A 23120-nucleotide genomic window follows, 5' to 3' on the forward strand; every position below is an offset into this window, starting at 1 on the left:
CTCTTTTTGCGCCTTTTTTTACAGAGTGTCCCGCAGTGTTTTGGCTTTCGCCACTTTGTTATGGCACCTACCCGTGAACTATTGAGTGAAATCATATCCCAGATCATTGCTCTAAAGGAGGCAGGCCACCAAACAAAGGAAATTAGTGAATTGGTTGGTGTGGCTCGATCGACAGTGCGTCGTTCGTGTGCGCGGTTTTGAGTGGAAAACAGTGGTGAAGTTCCCACAAAGAAACCGAGGCCTGGTAGGCCTAGGAAAACTTCCCCAAGGTCTGTTAATATTTTAAAACGTGCAGTAGAGTTTAATCCTCGTGTGAGTGCAAGGAAAATAAAGGCGAGCAACCCGGAAGTGTTTGGTGAGGTGTCTGTGCGCACAGTGTCTCGTAGGGTCCATGAACTTGGTTACACAAGTCACAGGTCTGTGAGAAAGCCTCTTCTCACAAAATACCAGCGACTTTGTAGGCTTGTCTTTGCTAACAAATTGGGGTGAGGAGCAATGGCTGTCAGTGTTGTGGTCTGATGAGGCAACGTTTAGTGTCACCTGTAACAGAGGAGCACATGTGTACCGGCACAAAGGTAGTGACCCACTTGACCCACAGTATGTTGAAAGCACAGTTAAACATCCTGATTCACTCATGCTATGGGGTTGTTTTTCTGGTCAAGGTTTGGGGAAGCTTGTTGTGCTTCCCAAGAACATTAGAGTGAATCAGGATGTTTACCTGGAGCTTCTGTGTGATCATTTACCACACTCCTTCGAGCTCACAGGTGCACGAGTGTTTCAGCAGGACGGTGCACCTGCTCACAACGCCAAATCGGTCACCAATTGGCTTTGTGACTGCGAGGTATCATTCATGAAAGACTGGCCAGGAAATAGCCCAGACCTCAACCCAATTGAAAACCTCTGGTACCTCGTAAAGAAGAATCTCCAAGGGAAGGACATGAGCTCTCTGCCTAAGCTGGAAGCCACCATTCGTGATTCCTGGAACAAAAGACCCCTCCAGCACCTCAGGAACCTTGCCCTTTCACTTCCAAGACATCTCAGGTCCGTGAAGAAGCGTATAGGATACCCTGCAAAGCACTAAAGGTAAATAAAATGCATTATTTATATGTTTTTTCAATGCTGAAAGGTTTGTTTCGTAGGACGGATGCAGGGCGCTCGATACTTTGATGAGCACTGTGTATATATATATATATATATACATATATATACAGGTAATCCCTTAATTCAAGCGAACTTTTTTTCACGCGATTTCGGTTATCCACGAATTTTTCGTGTAATTAAAACATAAAATTATATTATTCAAATGAACAATTTTAATATACAAGAGAAATAAATAAAATATAAAAATGCCTACCTGCTGCATGTGTGTGTGTGTGTGTGTGTGTGTGTGTGTGTGTGTGTGTGAGGTCGGTCTACCACGCACCACACAGTCAGTTAGAATCTGACGGTCGAACCATGCATGACTCGCGAATTATTTGTGGCTTATTTTTCTGCCTTCCAGTGACTGCTTGCCTTGTTTGCCAACATGGGGCCTAAGCGTATTGCTAGTGATGCATGTGGTAACACACCAAAACGGACTCGTAAAGTGATGTCACTGACAGAGAAAGTTGAAGTGTTGGACAAACTTAAGGAAGGAATGTCGGCGACAATTCGCCATTAGGATGATTCACGGTCATTTATTTACATACCAGTTTATTTAGCAAGTACAGTACACTAGTTTTTTACTTATATGAGTTACAAAATCCCCCTGAAAAATAGTTATTAAAGTATTAATCAATCAATAATAAGTATATTTATAGAATGACGGGGAATCGTCCAGGGTGCGAATTGTCCTGATGGGGAATTGTCCATGTTTTGACGGTGAATTGACTTGACGGTGAATTCTCTCGGAACCATATGTTTGGGGTGAATGAGTCAACTGTTCGTACAATAAAGAAGGCAGAATGTAGCACATGGGAGGCAGTGAGGGCTAGTGCACCAGACTGTGCTAAAGTGTCTCCACCTATGCCTGTGAATTGTCTCAGAACCGTATGTTTGGGGTGAATGAGTCAACTGTTTGTACAATAACGAAGGCAGAATGTAGCATACAGGAGGCAGTGAGGGCTAGTGCACCAGACTGCTAAAGTGTCTCCACCTACGCCAGTGCTTGTCAACTTTCAGTGTTAAATTTCTTACATTTTTGTTGTTTTTCATACTTTATGCTAGTTTATTAGGTGTATGTAGTGCATATATAGGATTATTCAGATATAATACACTTAATACACATGAGTAATTACGTGCACACATGGGCAGAACGTATACTCAAATTTACCACATACGCGAAGGGGCTGGGAACGTAACCTCGCATGAATTAAGGGATTACTGTATATATATAATCTCACATAAAGTGCTTGAATATGGGTGACACAGCATGTCGCACTTGATAAATTCGCACTTTGCAAAGCATAGGATCCCATGTTAAAATGGCTTTATGGGCGACACATCCTGAATTTTCGTACACTGATTCACCAATACCTATCCCTAACTAAAATGCAAAAGGAAAACTTACAATAGAAACTTGCAAGAGTAATACTGTACATTTATTAAGAAAATTCAAGACCTTACCTGCACTGTACAAAGAGTAGACAATGGCCTTGGTGAGGTGAGGGGAAGCTGCACAGGCACTGCTGACGTCAGAGCGTGCCGTGACGTCGGCCCCCCCCTCACCATGACATCATGGCACTGGCACCTCCCTCACCACCACTCACTCACACACCAGCCAAACCCACCACACATACTCGCCAGCCCCTTACCAATTGCGTGCTACAAATTATGCTCACGAGTTGTGAGAGATTACTGTATTTGTCTCAATTTTTCATGCCCATCGCACACTGCAAGTAGCAAATGCACTTTCTAAATCATTAATTATTGTTAGACCCCTGTCGCACATCAGGCAAGACGCATTATGCGATGGCGCACTTTAGGCGAGATGACTGTATATATATACATATACTGTATATAGAAGGCTCTTGATCTTCGACTGGTTTTGAGACTGAAAAAAACAATCAAAATGCGATTTATCGAAGTGCAAATTGATAAACTTATGGAAAATTAATATATGGGACCAGCATGTCACCGACAAACCTACATCAACTTTTACGTATACACTTATACCTACCCAAAATCATAACACAACTATATATTTACTTAGTACATATTAACTTACTATTAGCAAGAAAAGTAAGGAATAAAGGCTGCATACACATTAAAATAGAAAGAATGAAGCTTTTGTGGTAGAGTGTTGGGTTCCGAGACAATTCATGGTCAAGTCAACTCGCTGTCAGACAATTCACCGTCAAAACATGGGCGGTTCCCCGTCAGGACAATTCGCACCCTGGACGATTCCCCCTCATTCTATAAATATACTTATTATTAACTAATCAATACTTTAATAACTATATTTCAGGGGGATCCTTCAAAGTCTATGTTCAATAGCGTAGGCTTCGGATATTATTTATTAGTTGCACCTTTAGTCAAGGGTATGGAGTGAGGATATGGAGAATGTGAGTGCATTCAAGTACTTGGGTAGTGTGATGAGTAAGAATGGAACTTTGGGGGATGAAGTGCGTGAAAGGGTACAGCAGGGATGGAAGGTTGTTGATTCACTGAAAGCAGTGATGAGAAATAGGGAGGTGAGTATGGAAGTTAAGAAGTCACTGCATGATAGTACAGAGATAGCCCGATTATCCGGGCTATATGGTGTTAAGGGGTGCCCGCTTAGTCCGAAAGCACGATTAATCCGGCGGAAACACAAGTGCTGTACTGTTAGACTGATTTATTTACCGGTAAATGTACACTTTAAGTACCAGAAAGACCTTTCCAGTTCAGTGTATATTCCTCCAGCTTGTTTCAGTATTTTTCAGACTATATTCAGTTCAGTAAATCACGTTTTCTTACTGAAAGATTTCCTCCCTGTCAGTATCGTCATGTTCTAAAGCTGTACCTACGATTGTTTCCAGCACAATGGACAAAACTCATTGTACTCAAATGTGGACTTCATTTCCCAACTTCCCAACTGAAGATTAGGTTAGGTTACATTATTAGGGGCAGTTAAGCTAGGTTAGGCCAGGTTTAAACACTTAGATTAGAACAGTGTCTTCTGCAGTTACGTTAGCGAATCAAAGAGTCGTCACACCAGAACAGCTAAAAACAGCGGGGAAAGATTTAACAAGAAATGTTTATTTACCAACCCGGAAATAATCAGAAAAATATAACAGACTATCAGGATGAACTGATTTGGTAAGGTGCTTTTACTGCTTACAGCAAAGCGTATGTTTACCCCCCTCAAATCCTCAATGTTCGTGAGTTCAGAAATTTGTGTGCTCCCGTGGCAAACCTTGAAACCATTTTTTCAAAGTTATAAAGTCAGTTTCTTTTTCTTACAGATTTGAAAAGACTCGCCTGGTACACCTGGTTTTTTCCCCTCCTCCCTAAACCCATCTTGTGATTTGCAATGATTCGTGAAAGAAAATTAGGAGGCATGTTACATTAGAATTTAAACATAAAGTTAGGGTGCATGTTACTTTAGCATTTAAACATATCGGCAAAAACATCTGGGATGAAAGGACCGCCGAGCTGTTTGGGATGGTAGAGTAGGGTTGTGTAAACATACCAGTGACCATTCCCTTCCCATAATTGTTCGCAGTTTTTATGGCTCTCCCTAACTTAACGTTACTGACACTGGTATAGTAAAGCATTGTTCAAGGCTAGCAGCCATAAGGGGTTAATGGAATACATTACTGTTTGTATCAATACTCTCTCTTTCACACATACACGAACGAACTAAAGAATGTGCAATAAATGTACACTTAACTGTAAGGAGCAGAAATAACTGTATGCTCTGTCGGTCCGAAATGTGTTGGGAAGCCACATCGAACAAAGAATGTGGAACTGAATGCCACCTTACGAGAACACTTGAGATGAAAGTATTTTTTCTTATTAGTAAACATAATTGTTCCATTTCGTCCCCTATAATTGTGAAACTCGTGAATTTTTGTCTAAGCATACACTCTAATAACCTTACCAATTCAATTCATATTAGTTTGTTTTCTGTATTTTTCTAGTTTGTTTTCTTATTATCATAACGTTCCTTAGGCCTTACCTACGATTGTTTCCGGCATAATGGAAGAAACTTACTCATAATTAGGGTGCATGTTACATTAGCATTTAAACATATCGGCGAAAACATCTGAGATGAAGTGGCAGGCCGCCTGACTGTTTGAGATGGTAGAGGAGGGTCGTGAAAACATACCAGTGACCTTCGTTCCCTTCCCATAATTGTTCGCAGTTTTTTACAGCTCTCCCTAACATAACATCCCTGACACCGGTACAGTAAACCATTGTTTGAGGCTGACAGCTATGATGGGGTTAATGGAATGCATTATTGTTTGTATTAATACTCTCTTTCATACATATAGTACACTTAAGAACAAACAAAAGAGTGAACATAAATGTAAGAGGAAGAAATAACAATGCTCTGTCGGTCCGAAATGTGTTGGGAGGCGCGATACCTAACGAAGAATGCAGAACTGAATGCTAACTTACGAGAACACATGAGATGAGTAATTTTTTTTTTTTTTCTGATTAGCAGACATTCTTGTTTCATTTCGTTCCCTAAAACTAGGAAACCCATTACCTTTCGTCTAAGCATACAGCCTAAAGACTTCACCAATTCACTTCATATTCCTCCAGTTTGTTTTCTGTGTTTTTCTATTTTGAGGGTAGTAAATTACCTTCTCTTGCTGAAAAATTTTTCTTTTATCACGTTCTTTAAGCCGTACCTACGATTGCTTCGGGCATAAAGGAAGAAACTCATCATACACAAAAGTGGATTTAGTTTCCCAATTTCCCAACTGGAGCCCAGGTTAGGTCAGGTTAGGTTAAATTAGGTTAAATTATTAAGTAGTTAAGCAAGGTTAGGCTAGGTCAGGAGTATCAGTTGCCTCACCAAACTCCACCCTACCACCCTTGTGATCGAGTTGTGAGCAGGAGGTGTGGGTGGGGGCAGGGTGAGCAAGACCTTCTCTGGTTTATCCATGCCTCTCTCCCTAGCAACTAGATGCTTCCTGTTTAAACCGGAGCATTCGTACGGATAATTCTATGAATTACTGTACCACTGAACCATTGGGTCACAGCCCGGATATACCGAAAGCTGGATAATCCGAGCCTGGATAATCGAGCTTCCACTGTACTGTGATCCCTACTCTGCCGTATGGAAGCGAGGCATGGACCTTGCAAAAGGGGAACAAGTCAAGAGTGAGAGCAGTGGAAATGAGTTACTTGAAAGGAGCATGTGGAGTGACATGGAGGGACAGGTTGATGAATGAAGAAGTGAAGGAATGTTGTGGGGTGGATGTGGATGTGGTTAAGAAGATTAGGAGAAATACACTGAGGTGGTTTGGACATGTGGAGAGAATGGAGAATGAAAGACTGACTAAGAGGGTGTATGTAGGTGAGGTGGAGGGAGGGAGAGGGAGGGGTAGATCGAGAATGAGTTGAGAGGTATATGAGGGAGGGGGGGTGAGTTGAGGGGAGGATAGTCAAATGGTGGGTGACAGAGTGACTTGCAGGCGTTTTGTCTGCGGCCACCCTTTGCGGGATTAGGGCGTCGGGCTATAGAATAGATAGATAGATAGACCTTAAGTCAATAATTGACTTGTTTCTCCCTCGCTGTAGCCGTCTTTGAATTATATTCTAGTATCACCCATAGCTATCTTCATTAATGATGGTGAATTGACTTGACGGCGAATTATCCCGACCCGAACAGTTCCGAGGCGGTGGTTGAGTCACTGTTGCCAGCCACCGCTGCCATCCTCGCTGCCATCATTCGCGCTTGCCCCAACCCTGCTTGAGTGAACACCTGCTTCCTTGTCCTTGTCCCAATCACCATGGCCACTGCTGCTGATGCTTTCACTCCCTCCGTCATCACATAAAATATTTCAAACGTTTGAATGAGGGCAAGCTTCGCCAAGTGGCTGGTAGGTGATATGGTATAAACAGATGAGCATCGACTTGCGCTTGCAACCCGGCCTGAGTGATCGAAGCACAAATTTTGAAATCCAAGCACAAATTTTGGACGAGCGGGCGAGTCCGATCGAGGAACGAAATATCGAAGTAAGATTAATCAAACATCGAGAGCTTTCTGTATACAGGAAATATATTTTTTTATGTGTCCGACTTTGGGCATAGGCTTCACAGCCTGCTACCAAGGCCCAGTAGTCCTCCTACATGCAATACACCTCTACATGTCACACCACTTTGGCGCTAACACCCACCGTCCATATTGAATACATGCTAGGGCTGTCTCATACAGGACTGGTGTAGTGGTATTAGCGGGGGTATTTTTATGACATGTCGGCGGGTCTTCTGGTACATCAGTAGTCTAATTTTATGAAATTCAAAACCTTAAACAGTTCTCTGCCCCCACAGGGATTTGAACATGGATCCAGCAGGACTACAGGCCACCCCTCTACCGACTGAACATATATATATATATATATATATATATATATATATATATATATATATATATATATATATATATACAGTATATATATGTATTTATATATATATATATACAGCAAGCTCGCCCCCAACGCATGGGTTTCGTTCCTAACGTGGCGCGTTCGGCGCGAAACCGCGTAAGTTTTAACTACTCCTTATTTTGCTCCCTAGATCTCCTAAACGTGGTCTTTTGCTGTTATCTGCCATTGGTAATCAATATGAAGCACTTTAAGTGGTTAGAAGGTTTATTTAATGTTAAAACTTACAAATACAGTACTGCACAGCAAAACTTCAACATACAAATACGTAAACACAAGGCAACATTTCCGATGCCGAAACCAATCGGCGTCGGAATGTTGCTTTGTGTTTATGTACAGTATTTGTATGTCGAAGTTTTGCTGTGCAGTACTGTATTTTGTAAGTTATAACATTAAATAAACCTTCTAACCACTTAAAGTGCTTTATATTGATTACCAATGGCAGATAACAGCAAAATACCACATACTGTATAGGGAGTCTAAGGAGCAAAATGGTTTCAGGACTATTCGCTGTCAAGCCAGTTCACCGTCACAACAATAACAAGACAACATAGACTTTGATGGATCCCTCTGAAATATAGTTATTAAAGGACTGATTAATTAATAATAAGTATATTTATAAAAGTATTGATTAATTAATATAAGTATATTTATAGATTGACGGGGAATCATCCAGGGTGCGAATTGTCCTGACGGGGAATCGTCCATGTTTTGATGGGGAATTGACATGATGGCGAATTGTCTTGGAACCCACCGATCGTGTGTAATCTATAAATCAGGTTAACTGGTTACAAGGCTTTATTTAATGCTTTAACTTTCTTTAAGTGCTTTAACTTACAAGTGCATACCAGAATAGTAAATATTTAACTTACAAATACAGTACTGTGGAAAAGCAGTACAGCAAACATTTAGCAAATAAATAAAAAAGGCAATATTCTGACGCCTATCAGAAAACTGGTTAAAAGATTTTATTTCTTGCTTGAACGTTATTTAATAATACTTTAACTTGCACATAAACTTACCATAACAGTACTGTAAATATTTAACTTACAAATACAGCACTGAGGAAAAGCAGTACAGCGCATCACATCGCGTGATCAAAACAAACCGTGCGTGCTGAGGTGATGTTCGAGGATTTGGCTTTTCAAAAGCCTCTCTTGCGTAAATTTATAGTTTTCATAATGGTTCTTTAGTCTTACGTTGTCTTATACGTATCCCAGCACTATCAGCGTATAATTGCGAGTGCGTTCCTTGGGGGAAGCAGCCTAGGTATATACAGGTAACTCACACGGAACACGATCTCACGGAACGCGCTCGCAATTATACACGGTAAGGGCTGGAATACATATAAGACAACGTAAGATTAAAAAACCATTATGAAAACTACAAATTAACGCAGGAGAAACCTTTGAAAGATGAAATCCTCGAACGTCACCGCAGCGCGCAGTTTGTTTTGATTACGTGACGATCTAGGCGGGAAATTATTCAGTGAGTGAGACATTCCCGAGTACAGTAGCACAGTATTTGTAAGTTAAATATTTACAGTACTGTACTGTTCTGGTAAGTTTATGTGCAACTTAAAGTACTATTAAATAACGTTAAAGCAAGAAATAAAAGTCTTATAACCAGTTTACCTGACAGGCGTCAGAATATTGCCTTTTATATTTGTTCGTTTTTTCCACAGTGCTGTTCAGTATTTGTAAGTTAAATATTTACTGTTCTCGTATGTACTGTACTTGTAAGCACTTAAATAAAGTTAAATCATTAAATAAAGCCTTGTAACCAGATAACCCGAATTATATGATTATCCATGATTGCCGTCGGAATATTGCCTTTTTTGTTTGTTCGTTAAACTCTTACTGTACTGCTTTTCTACAGTACTGTATTTGTAAGTTAAATATTTACTGTTCTGGTATGTACTTGTAAGCAATTAAAGCATTAAATAAAGCCTTGTAACCAGTTAACCTGATTTATATGATTACCCATGATCGGCGTCGGAATATTGCCTTTTTTATTTTTTTGTTCGTTAAAGACTTATAATAAGAGAAAAATACATTTTTGTCTTGGTATCTTTACCTATTTGATCAGGTTTGCTGTAATGGTTTGCAACTTGTAGAAAACTGTGACAACTTTTGGGAAGTGAACGAAAATCTGGGACATGACCTTGACTTCACCCTCTCATGTATCATCTGTCAGTTCACCACCGGCTATCGTGATGGGTGGATGTACGATTTTTTCGCTCGTGGCCATGCCTAACCACACATAGTTACACCCATTATCTCGACCCAGACAGAAAATACAACCTTTTTCCTCCCTTGCAAAACACAAACAACCACCCTGTTTACGAGATAGCAATATATATTGCGAAAATAACAAGGTAAAATGATAAAGATGAACGTAAAATGATAGAGAAAGATGAACATGTTATGACGGAAGAAATACGTTTTCCCTGTCTGTAAAGGTATTTATTTCTGCTTTGTATCTGTATTCATAATAATTATACTTATTGTTAGTTCTGAAACTGCATTACGATTCTATTTTTAGCCATTCTCGTGGTGTGGGAGCTGGAAGTTGTGACACAACTTCCTTATTGCTAATCGGACTAACCCTCCACTTTATTCTCCCGTGGCAGAGTCTAGCCTTGGAGTACGTGCAGTTTTCTCATTTAGGACTGAAAATTCAACTCTTTCGCTCCCTATTCCAAGCATGGGCACAACGATAACGTAAAAAATAACTCGAAACTACCATAAACATATATCAAAAAGGTGAAAATGTATTCATAACATTTTTTTTTTCCAGCCATTCCTAACAGATTATGTACTGAAACCATTCGATATCACAGTACTGCATTTCTAAGTTAAATATGTACTGTTCTGGTATGTACTTGTAAGTTAAAGCACTGGTACCAGTTAACCTAATTTATAAGATTACCTATGATCGGCGTCGGAATGTTTCCTTGTGTTTACGTACAGTATTTGTGTGTTGAAGTTTTGCTCAGGAGTACTGTATTTGTGAGTTATAACATTAAATAAACCTTCTAGCCACTTAAAGTGCTTTCTAGTGACAGATAACAGCAAAACAACACATTTGGGGGGTCTAGGGAGCAAAATACGGAGTAGTTTAAATATACGCGATTTCGCACCTAACACGACACGGTAGGAACGAAACCCACGTGTTCCGTGCGAGTTACCTGTATAGATACATAGATAGATATATCTATCTATCTATCTATATATATATATATATATATATATACAGTAATCACTCCAATATCCGACATAATAGAGCCATAGCTAGGTCTGGTTATTGGTTTTGTCCGGATATTGGGCCCCAGCTTATGGACTTGTACTTATGGACCCTAACTCAGAGAAACACCCACACAACTCCCTCTGGACATGCATAGCACCTATTTAAGACCCAAATCACACCAATAAGGCACATAAATGACTGAAATAAATGCAAAAGAAACATAAAATGAGGGTTTAGAAGTATGTTCATACATTAATAAACATTCTGGTACTTATGGACTCTAACCTAGCCTAACTCAGAAAAACACATTCCTACTGCACATGCATAGCTGCTAACACCCTATTCACACCAATAAAGGACATTAAAGAGTGAAATGAGGTAAGTATAGTAAGGAAAAAAGTACAGTATGAAACATTCTGGCTACTTACAGCAAGTCCCTGGCCACCTCGATGAATAACCGCCTCCTCTCGGACTCTGACAGTAAGAACGATTTCCTGAAGCACTTGCAGTACACTGTTCCTGAAGTCTTGCACTGAACTTAGTCAATACCACACAGAACTCCGTTCTCTTCACAGTGTGAACTTTTGTCTAAATAATGCTCCATTGTAACTTAGTGTTGCACTTTAACTTTTCCCAATTTTTTTTAATTTTCCAAAGCCAAAACAAACAAGTCTACTTACGTTACATTTTTTTTCTAGTCCTTTCTTTCACAACTTTAAATCCTTAACACAACACACTGTTTTTTTCACTGCACAACACTCAAAATTCCCATGTGGTCTAGTGGAGAAGTTCTTGCTGTTTATTCACTGTCAGAGTCCAAGAGTATCACTGGCAGGCGACCTAGGGGTGCATCGCTGGGTCGTGGTGATGGCGTACCCACTGCAGATGACTATGAAGACAGCCGCACACTCACGTCGAGCGGTGACTCCACCATGGCTGATGTGCTGGGCTGTGGCTCGGAGCATGAGGGCCTGTCTTGGGGAGGCAACGGAGTGGAGCCAGGGCTGGGCACAGCGGGGGTCAAGGGCCTGAAAAAACTGTCAATGGTTGATTGACGCAATGACCGACAATTCTGACGATTGATGATGCACTGCCTGAAAGCACGCACTTCCCCCACGAGTCCCAAGGGCCCCATCTCCCTGTCGCAGTCTGGGTGTTCCAGGTAGTCTAGGACGAACTCTAGATGTTCCAGGAGTGCGCTCAGCTTGGGGATGGCTGGAGTAGTGTCCCGCTGAGAGGAGTCCGCATCATTGTCACCTTCACCATCGGAATCTTCAAGTTCGGTACTGACACCTGCAACCGAAGACGCGATCTCGATATCAGACAACGTCTGATACCCAGGATCACCCTCGTCGTCATCCAACCACTCACGAACATCGTCCACATCTACATCGTCGCCGTGTGTACGTAGCCGTGCATGGAAGTCATCCACGTCAAACCCTAGAAAATCGTACTCCACATCCGTTCCGAGAAGCAGACAAGACCAACCATTTTCAAGAGTTTTCACAGGGACTTCCTTCCATGCACTAGCCCAGTTGTACAGCGCAGACTTGATGTTGTAGCGGCGAAGGTTTTCCAAAGTCCGCTTGCCTCGTGTGTCCCGTCCCTCCCTGAGCTCGTCCTCATCCTCGAGAACAACCATCACCTCGTCCAGGAACTTCCGACACTATAGGCGCTTTGTTGCCACGATCACTCCTTGGTCCATTGGTTGAATGAGAGCAGTCGTATTAGGTGGCAGAAACATGCACCTAATACGGCCATTTTCAGCAACCAAGTCCTTGTCGCACGGGTGGGCAGGTGCATTGTCGAGTAGAAGGAGAACCTTTACCTGGTCACGCGGGATTCCCAGTGTCTTCGTCTGGTAATGGATGACCTCCTTGACGAAGTGACGGTGAAACCAGTCTTTAAAGATCACAGCTGTGAACCATGCTTTCAAAGAATGGTACCAGACGACAGGAAGGACATCCATCACCCCACGAAGGCACTGAGGCTGCTTTGCGCGGCCAACAACAACGGGCTTAAGCCCGTGCATGGCGTTAGCACTGGCACAACACAAAGCAGATATCCGTTCCTTGGAAATCTTGCGGCCAGGTACATGCTTCTCCGTCTCCTCGGCTAGAATGTTCGTTGGCAGCGAGCGATAGAATAGGCCAGTTTCGTCAGCGTTGAAGACTTGACCGAGGGTTAGGCCCTCCCTGTCAATCAAGCCTTTCACCTTGTGCCGAAACTCGTCAACTCCATCCTCGTTAGAGTCCAATGCTTCGCCATGTGCTTTACGGTTGGTAAGGCCATGTCGCAACTTGAACGCGAAGAGCCAACCCTCGGATGCCTTGAAGTCTAGGGCGTCGTGAAGCCTGGCGAACTTCTCAGCAGCAGCCTTCAGCTCCATTCCACGTACCATCACACCAGCAGCACGCTGTTGTCGATACCAAATCAACGTGGATCGGTTGATTTCTGCAAACTTGGGGGTAAACATAACCTTCCTTTCCACGTTGCGTTTGCTTCTCGATGAGAAGTCAGCCGTGTACTGCATGAGTTTGTCTCGGGACCTCTTGATATCGAACAAAGTAGACCGGGCCAGGTTGAACTCGCAAAGAATGCGGGAAGAAGACCAACCCGCATCCACTTTCTCCAATATCTCCCTCTTCTTCTCCAGAGTCAACACCACTCTCTTCCTTTTCTCAGGTGGCGGGGCCATCATCACACACACTAAGAGGAGGCCCGAGAGCAGCAGGAGGCCCTGCAGCAGGTAGGTCACCACCACAAAAGCCATCACGTGGGCAGCCATTATGACAAGCGAGCACTCACGGTCAGAGACAGGCGGGAAGTGGGAAGGATGCAGCGGCGCTCTATCGGACGTTGGAGGAATGACGCGCCAAAACAATGCTCTTCTGCGGCGTGCACGGTAAGTTCAAATTACAGACGGGAAAAAATATTTTTTTTTTTTTTTTTTTTTTTTTTGGGGGGGGGGGGGGGGGGGGGAATGTTGGATCCCAGGATGATTATGTCCGGGTAGTGGGGATGTTCAGTTATTGGGCGTCCGGATATTAGAGTGATTACTTACATATATATATATATATATATATATATATATATATATATACAGTAATTCCTCCAATATCCGACATAATAGAGCCATAGGCAGGTCCAGATAGTGGTCCTGTCCGGATATTGGGCCCCAGCTTATGGACTTGTACTTATGGACCCTAACTCTGAAAAACACCTATACAACTCCCTCTGGACATGCATTGCACCTATTTAAGACCCAAATCACACCAATAAGGGACATAAAAGACTGAAATAAATGCAAAAGAACCATAAAATGAGGTTTTAGAGGTGAGTTTATACAATATTAAACATTCTGGGTACTTACAAGTCCCTTGCTCCTGGACTGGTTTGAACCGCCAGTTTGCAGTCCACAGTTAATCCTCTGCACTCTAAATTCTAATTTCTTAACACTGCACAACACTGTAAATTCCTGTGTGTTCTAGTGGCAAGGTATTGCAGTTTATTCACTGTTTATTCACAAAAAACAAGCACCTGTGGCTTGCACTGTTATGAGTGTCTGCTCTCCATCGGAGTTAAGCTGTGACTGTTGATGTTGGTGGGGTAACAGAGTTGCCAGATCGCAACAGCCACATTACCAATCTCCTCAACTTTCATTGTCAAATATAACTTTTCATTACCAAATTCGTAAAGCTAGCATATATTCTTCACTAATTATATATACAAGTGGAAATACATGTAATCACTCTCCTTATAACTAACACCATGTTGATTATTTTCACACTATGTAGGGTAGCAGATTAATCAGAGAGAGCAAACAATCCACCATCTCCATCCTGTGTATCCTCATACATGTGAAAAATCCATTTGGTAATGCATTATTCTAATTCATTACCAAACGAATTTTTCATTACCAAATTGGCCCACACTTGGTAATGAAAAATACCAAATGGCACCCTGACAGGGGAGGGGGGAGGGGGAGGAAGGAAGGGGTGAAGGGACCATGGTGTAACAGCTGTTCGGCGCCAGGCGGGAATTTCAAATTATGGGAGGGAAAAAAGTCAGATTTTTTTCGAATTTTTTGCGGTTTTTGGCCCATTTTGGGAATATTGGATCCCAGGAGGATTATGTCCGGTTAGTGGGGATGTTCGGATATTGGGCGTTCGGATATTAGAGGGATTACTGTATATACATACTGTATATATACACACATATATACATATATATATACAGTAGAACCTCTTTGGTTCGGACCCTGATAATCCGGATTTCTGTTAATTCGGACAAAATTTAAAAATAATAAACTCCAAAAAATATGTTTAAAATAATTCTAAAGTCATTGTCAGTATCGGTGCAGAAAGCAATCGTCACTTGTTTAGTCTCAGATCATGCTAGGTCGTAACATGGGCGCCTGTTTAAACACACGCTAGCATTCATTGCATCATCTAGTTCACCGACCATTTATATTTTTACGCCGTATTTCAAAAGTTAATCCTCCTTACCATGCCCCCTAATGCAAGTGTAGCTTCTGCAATGAATAAAGGTGTTAAAAGGAAGCATGTAACACTAAGAATTGCAGGTAAAGTGAAAATACTGGATAAACTAGAGGCTGGTGTTCCTGCAGGAAAACTCATGAATGAGCTTACCCTGATGGTCCAGACAATCTGCTAATTCGGACAACCCTTCCCCCCGTATAGTCCGAACTAGAGAGGTTCTATTGTATATATATATATATATACAGTGAAACCCCGGAATTCGTACGCCTCTCTACTCGTACAACTCTGTTTTCGTTCAGCTTTTAGCCCAAAAATCGCTCGTTTTCATACGGTGACCCGTTATTCGCACTAAGAGATGCGGCATCGTAAGTGCCACATGGTCACCAGTTTGGCTTTGTCTTCCACCAGCAATGCGTAAGTTATACAGGCTCGATTAACCTTTGTGATGAATTACGAATTTTCGTTAGAAAATTGTACATAATCATGGGCCCTAAGAAGATTAGTGAGTCAGCTGGAGCTAAAAGTAAAGCAGTGAGAACAACAACTGAGCTGAAAAAAGAACTCAATGCAAAGTTTGAAAGTGGAACCCGTGTGCCATTCATTACAGTATGGCAAAATCTACCATTTCATCCATACTAAAGAACGGACTAATGAAAATTACATTGTTTCTTATGGAAAAAAATGATTTGGTTTTCGAACAATTCGCAACTCGTACAGCCTCCAGGAACGAATTCTGTACGAATTCCGGGGTTCTACTGCACATAAATATCTATATATCTATATATAGATATATATATATATATATATATATATATATACAGTATATATATATATATATCTATATATATATATATATATATATATATATATATATATATATCTCTTTTTAATGCGAGGAAGAAGGAACCAAAGGCCATGAGCCGGCAATAACAGTTCCCTTCAAGAGAAAAACAAAATACAAGAGAGAGCCAATTTCAAGATCCATTCATTTCAAGATGCCTGGACACACTGCGTTTGAAAGACTGGAGATCATAGGCAGCAGGAAATACAGACAGAGGGAGACAGTTCCAGAGTTGATCCGTTGCATAAATGAAGGACTGGGAGTAACGGTTAACTCTTGCATTAGAGAGTTGGACAGAAAAGGGATAAGAGTTTGCTGCTAGACGGGTGCTACGCGCCCGTCGTAGACGTGAAGGAATGCATGCAGATAGTTCAGAGGAGTAGTGACCATTAAAGTAGCGACAGAAAAGAGATAAAGATGCAACAATGTCGCGAAGAGACAGAGGTTGAAGGAAGTCAGTAAGAAGAGGAGAGTTAATGAGACAAAAAGCCTTTAACTCCACCCTATTGAGAACAGCTGTATGTGGGGAGCCTCCTCACACATGAGAGTTGTACTCCACACAGGGGCGGATAAAACCCCTGTATAGAGTCAACAACTGTGCAGGAGTAAAGAAAGAACGGAGTCGGCTTAGCACACCCAATCTCTTGGAAGCAGATTTTATGAGATGTAATATGATCTTTCCAAGATAAGTCCCGAATAAATAAAACCCCAAGCATGTTCAAGGATGATGCAGGATTAAGCAGAATATTATTAAACATTAGTGGGTATACCTGTGGAAGATTTTGTTGGGTTGATAGGTGTAAGAACTGAGTATTAGATGCATTAAAGACAACCATATTATTTTTACCCCAGTCAGAGATACGAGCCAAGTCAGACATTAGGTTTCCCATAGCCTCATCCCTTGTTTGTTGAAGTAACTGCTGAGATGAGCGTTGCAGGAACCGAATGGAAAGGTGAAGGGTGGAGTCATCAGCGTATGAGTGGATAGGGTTAGATGTACAGCTTAGAAGGTCACTGATGAATAAAAGGAAGAGAGTTGGTGATAGGAACACCACTGTTGATAGATCTAGGAGAAGAACGATGACCGTCTACAACAGCGGCTATAGAACGGCCAGAAAGGAAGCTAGCAATGAAGGCACAGATAGAAGGATAGAAACCGTAAGAGGGCAGTTTGGAAATTAAAGATTTATGCCAGACTCAATCGAAAGCCTTTCAGATGTCAAGTGCAATGGCAAAGCTTTCGCCAAAGTCCCGAAAGGAGGATGACCAGGAGTCTGAAAGGTAGGTGAGAAGATCACCAGTGGAGCGTCCCTGACGGAACCCATACTGACGATCGGAAAGAAGGTTGTGATAGGAAAGATGCTTTAAAATTTTTCTATTAAGAATTGACTCGAAAACTTTTGAAATACAGGACGTTAAAGCAATTGGACGATAGTTGGAGGGTTGGGAGTGGTCACCCTTCTTTGGGACTGGCTGAATGAGAGCAAACTTCCAACAAGAAGGAAAGGTACAAGTTGACAGACAAAAGCGAAAAAGTTTGCCTAGGCAGGGAGTAAGCACAGAAGCACAGTTCTTGAGAACAACAGGAGGGACTTCATCAGGCTCATATGCCTTGTTAGTACTGAGGCCAGTGATGGCAGAAAATACATCGGCTGAAGAAATTTTAATGTCAGCCATGAGGAAGTCAGAGGGGGGAAGTGATGGAGGAACAACACCGGAATCGTCTAAGGTGGAATTGGAGGAGAAAGTCTGTGCGAAGAGATCTTCTTTATCAGTAGAAGAAATAGCTACAGAACCATCAGAGTAGAAAAGAGGAGGGAAGGATGATGAGGCAAAGTTGTTAGAAAGGTTTTTGGCAAGATGCCAGAAGAAGCGGGAAGAATTCGAGTTGGAGAGTTAAGAGCATCTCTCTCTCTCTCTCTCTCTCTCTCTCTCTCTCTCTCTCTCTCTTTTTTTTTTTTTTTTTTTTTTTAAGGAAGAAGGAACCAAAGGCCATGAGCCTGCAGTAACAGTTCCCTCCAAGAGAAAAACAAAATACAATAGAGAGCCAAATTCAAGATCTGATCATTTTGAGATGCCAGGACACACTGCGTTTGAAAGACTGGAGATCATAGGCAGCAGGAAATACAGACAGACGGAGACAGTTCCAGAGCTGACCTGTTGCATAAACGAAAGACTGGGAGTAACGGTTAACTCTTGCATTAGAAAGTTGGACAGAAAAGGGATGAGAGTTTCCTGCCAGATGGGTGCTACGCGCCCGTCGTAGAGGTGGAGGAATGCAAGCAGACAGTTCAGAGGAGCAGTGACCATTAAAGTAGCAATAGAAAAGAGATAAAGATTCAACAGTGCGGCGAAGAGACAGAGGTTGAAGGGAGTCAGTAAGAGGAGGAGAGTTAATGAGACGAAAAGCCTTTGACTCAACCCTATTGAGAAGAGCTGTACGTGGGGAGCCTCCCCACACATGAGAGTTGTGCTCCACACAGGGGCGAATAAAACCCCTGTACAGAGTCAACAATTGTGCAGGGGTAAAGAAAGAGCGGAGTCGGCTTAGCACACCCAATCTCTTGGAAGCAGATTTTATAAGAGATGTAATATGATCTTTCCAAGATAAGTCCCGAGTAAATGAAACCCCAAGCATGCTCAAGGATGATGCAGGATTAAGCAGAATATTATTAAACATTAGTGGGTATACCTGTGGAAGATTTTGTCGGGTTGATAGGTGTAAGAACTGAGTCTTAGATGCATTAAAAACAACCATATTATTTTTACCCCAGTCAGAGATACGAGCCAAGTCAGACATTAGGTGTGCCATAGCCTCATCCCTTGTTTGTTGAAGTAACTGTTGAGATGGGCGTTGCGGGAACAGAATGGAAAGGTGAAGGGTGGAGTCATCAGCGTATGAGTGGATAGGGTTAGTTGTACAGCTTAGAAGATCATTGATGAATAAAAGGAAGAGAGTTAGTGATAGGACAGAGCCCTGAGGAACACCACTGTTGATAGATCTAGGAGAAGAACGATGGCTGTCTACAACAGCGGCTATAGAATGACCAAAAAGGAAGCTAGCGATGAAGGCACAGATAGAAGGATAGAAACAATAGGAGGGCAGTTTGGAAATTAAAGATTTATGCCAGACTCGATCGAAAGCCTTTCAGATGTCAAGTGCAATGGCAAAGCTTTCGCCAAAGTCCCGAAAGGAGGATGACCAGGAGTCTGAAAGGTAAGTGAGAAGATCACCAGTGGAGCGTCCCTGACGGAACCCATACTGACGAACGGAAAGAAGGTTGTGATAGGAAAGATGCTTTAAAATTTTTCTATTGAGAATTGACTCGAAAACTTTTGAAATACAGGACGTTAAAGCAATTGGACGATAGCTGGAGGGTTGGGAGTGGTCACCCTTCTTTGGGACTGGCTGAATGAGAGCAAACTTCCAGCAAGAAGGAAAGGTACAAGTTGACAGACAAAGGCGAAAGAGTTTGCCTAGGCAGGGTGTAAGCACAGAAGCACAGTTCTTGAGAACAACAGGAGCGACCCCATCAGGCCCATATGCCTTGTTAGTCTTAAGGCCAGTGATAGCAGAGAATACATCAGCTGAAGAAATTTTAATGTCAGCCATGAGGAAGTCAGAGGGGGGAAGTGACGGAGGAACAGCACCGGAATCGTCTAAGGTGGAATTGGAGGAGAAAGTCTGTGCGAAGAGATCTGCTTTATCAGTAGAAGAAATAGCTACAGAACCATCAGAGTAGAAAAGAGGAGGGAAGGATGATGAGGTAAAGTTGTTAGAAGGATTTTTGGCAAGGTGCCAGAAGGAGCGGGAAGAATTCGAGTTGGAGAGTTGAGAACATTTAGTATCGATGAAATTATTTTTAGTAGAGCGAAGAAGAGACTTAGCACGATTCCGGGCAGAAACGTAAAGATGATGTGATTCAGGGGTGGGTTGGCTCCGGTACCTTTTGTAGGCCCTCTCCTTGTTGCGGACAGCATTAGAACAAGCATGATTAAATCAAGGCTTTCTTGCGTTAGTCAAAGAATATGAGAAAGGAATGTATGCTTCCATGCCTGAGAGAATAACCTCTGTAATGCGCAAGGCACACTCAGATGGCTCCCGGGCATGGAAGCAATAATCATTCCAGGGAAAATCAAAGAAGTACTGCCTGAGGGCCTCCCAATCCGCGGCTTCAAAATGCCACAGACGACGTTTCCATGGAGGGTCCACAGGCCGTACCGGAGTGATAGGACAGGTTAAGGTGATAAGGTTGTGATCGGAGGAGCCCAACGGAGAGAAAAGATTAACAGTATAAGCAGATGGATTAGTTGTAAGGAAGAGGTCAAGTATGTTGGAGCTCTCTCCAAGGCAGTCAGGAACACCTGTAGGGTGCTGTACAAGCTGCTCTAGGTCATTAAGGATAGAAAAGATGTAGGGTTGTTCACCAGGTGGATCAGTGAAAGGAGAGGAGAGCCAAAGGTGGTGGTGAACATTGAAATCTCCTAGAATGGAGATTTCAGAGAAAGAAGAAATGGATAGAATGTGTTCCATCGTAGAAGTAAGATAGTCAAAGAATTTTTTAGTCAGTAGAATTAGGGGATAAGAGAATGACAGGAAAGCCGAAGCCAGAGTGTAGAGAATTCAGAAGAATCGAGTTCAGGAACACGAGAGCAAGATAAGTCGTTGCATATATATACACAACAGCCACCTTTGGCTTTGAAATGAGTATAGAGAAAGTAGGAGGATACAGAAAAGGGTTTGCTGTCAGTTGCCTCAGACAGCTGAGTCTCAGTTAGAAAAAGAAGGTGAGGTTTAGAGGAGGAGAGGTGGTGCTCAACAGAGCAAAAGTTAGAGGAAAGGCCGCGAATGTTGCAGAAATGAAGAAGAAGAGAGTCAGACAGTGGTTCCTGGCACCTCGAGTCATCACCGGGAGAGGGGCGGAAGGTGGGGGCATTTATGGTCCCCTCCCCTGGGGACTCCGAGGCTGGGTGATGAGACGCCATTTTTTTTTTAATTTTGGAAAAGGAGGCGTAGTGTGTATTGTGCATGTAGTTTGGTGTAGATAGTTAGAGAAATTTGTGTTGGAGAGCATGCTGGCCTACTCTCTGTGTAACTGAGACACTGAAAAAATTCAGCAAAGGGGAATGGTCAGGACCTAGTCCTGAGGACTGATGAAATGGGAGCTACAGCACTCCCTGTCATCAGGTTTCCATCCACCTCGGGAGTACTGCCCTGCTCGACTGGTGCTATATATATATATAGAGGTGGGGGCATTCACCATTCACTCACTCAATGTAGTGCTGCTCTCGGGTGTCTGCCCTTTCCGCTCCATCCTTCTTTCCTTCAATCATCTTCTGTCTTTCTTTCCTTCAATCATCTTCTGTCTTTCTTTCCTTCAGTCTTTCCTCGTCTTTCTGCCTACAGGTGACTTTACCCTCCCTCTTCTGTCTTTCATTCCTTCATTCTTTCCTCGTCCTTCTGCCTGTGGGTGACTCTACACTGAGTGATAAGCCAAATGGTTTCCTGTACACCAGGAAACCATTTACTACACTGGGTGGTAACCATATAACCACATTTTGGCGCCTGGTGGTTTAGTGGGTAATTATTGTGCTCCAATCGGATTAAGCCAGTGAAGGTTTATATCCAAGGGGTGGTTGGGGTCTAATGCTCACGTAATGCCACTCAGGGATGAGTGAGGTTGGTCACTCTCATCTAAAATGTCAGGACCACCTGCCTAGCCCCGGCCTCCTATGCTCCTCATGGGGCAAGGTAGGAGTGGATGATGGATGGATGGATGGATGGATGGATATATACATATAAATATATATATATATATATATATATAATGTCTGAGCCAAGTACACTAGTCCCCAGACATGAATCTCCTGATGGGATATGAAATGACTGGATGATGGATGAATGAATTACATTTCAGATTACGGGGAGCACATACAGTACTTTTAACAAGAAACAATTTGGTGCCAAGATTTTAAGGGCACACTAACGACTGGTGGATGAAGGAATGGTGAAAAATTAGCACCAAGCCACAATAAGGCTATATGCACTGTAGGAGTAGAGAGAAAATGAAGGCCGGAAGAAACATAGAAATATCAAGACGTGAGGTAGGACAGAAGAGCAAAAGAGGATAGTAAGGAGAGAAAGACTGGAGACAAAATGACCCTTTTTAGTCATCTTATACGACAAGCAGGGATACTGGGGAAGTATGTTTTCTCCCTCTTCCTTTGGGGGGGGGGGTAGGGGTGTCTGGTGGATGAGTGTCTGAACAAATCCCTCCCTTTTTTACCATAATTAAATCATACATTTGAGAAGCTCCTGGATATTGTTCATTTCTGTGGTATTTTCACAAATGGTTACCAAGAGAAGGTTCATGGAATGTAGGTGTCCTTATCAATGTCAGTTCACTGATACTTCTCTTTCGAGTGAAATGTTACTCAAAGCCATCCCAATGTCTTGGAAGAGTATTTGCTATTAGGGCACTACATTCTGACAGGTCTCGTATATAAATACTGTATTCACAAATGCTAATTTTGCAAATACAATACTAACAAGAAGCAACAAAGGATGACTGATAAAGTTATATTTATTATACCATCAAAAATTATTAAAACATCTTGAAGACAGAATGACACCAAACACACAACTCACAGTTACTGAGAATGTTGCTTTCTTCCACTTGTACCCCTGAAGCACTGTCATAGCATGTGTCCTGGCTGCCTCATCCCTGAAAGCAATATAGGCCCAGTTTCTTCTATGACCAGCAGGCTTCACTTTGTGGGCACCCAGTTGCAGTGTCTCATTTAGCAGCTTTTTCAGGTGCTGTCAGGAAAAAATTACAGTATACTAATATACTGTATCATGGAGATATGAACATGATGTAGAAATATGAGTAGTGAATAAGCCCACTTGTCTTTCTTTTGGGGGATTTGGCAACCTTGCCCCCTTCA

The 23120-nt window shown here is 42.2% G+C and overlaps 1 protein-coding gene across 1 annotated transcript in view; it reads right to left on the reverse strand.

Moving 5' to 3' along the window:
- The window catches only part of LOC145415573 (tRNA (uracil-5-)-methyltransferase homolog A-like), a 495026-nt gene that overhangs the window by 439009 nt on the left and 32897 nt on the right, over window positions 1–23120 (reverse strand). Inside the window, exon 2 of the mRNA XM_080284796.1 lies at window positions 22822–22992. Within this exon, the coding sequence (XP_080140922.1) occupies window positions 22822–22992 (171 nt within the window). The remainder of the gene's footprint in view (window positions 1–22821; window positions 22993–23120) is intronic.

Source organism: Coenobita brevimanus, chromosome 13, assembly GCF_032717465.1.
Source record: "Coenobita brevimanus isolate Jiangsu-jjx chromosome 13, ASM3271746v2, whole genome shotgun sequence".
NCBI classification, from domain to species: Eukaryota; Metazoa; Arthropoda; class Malacostraca; order Decapoda; family Coenobitidae; genus Coenobita; species Coenobita brevimanus.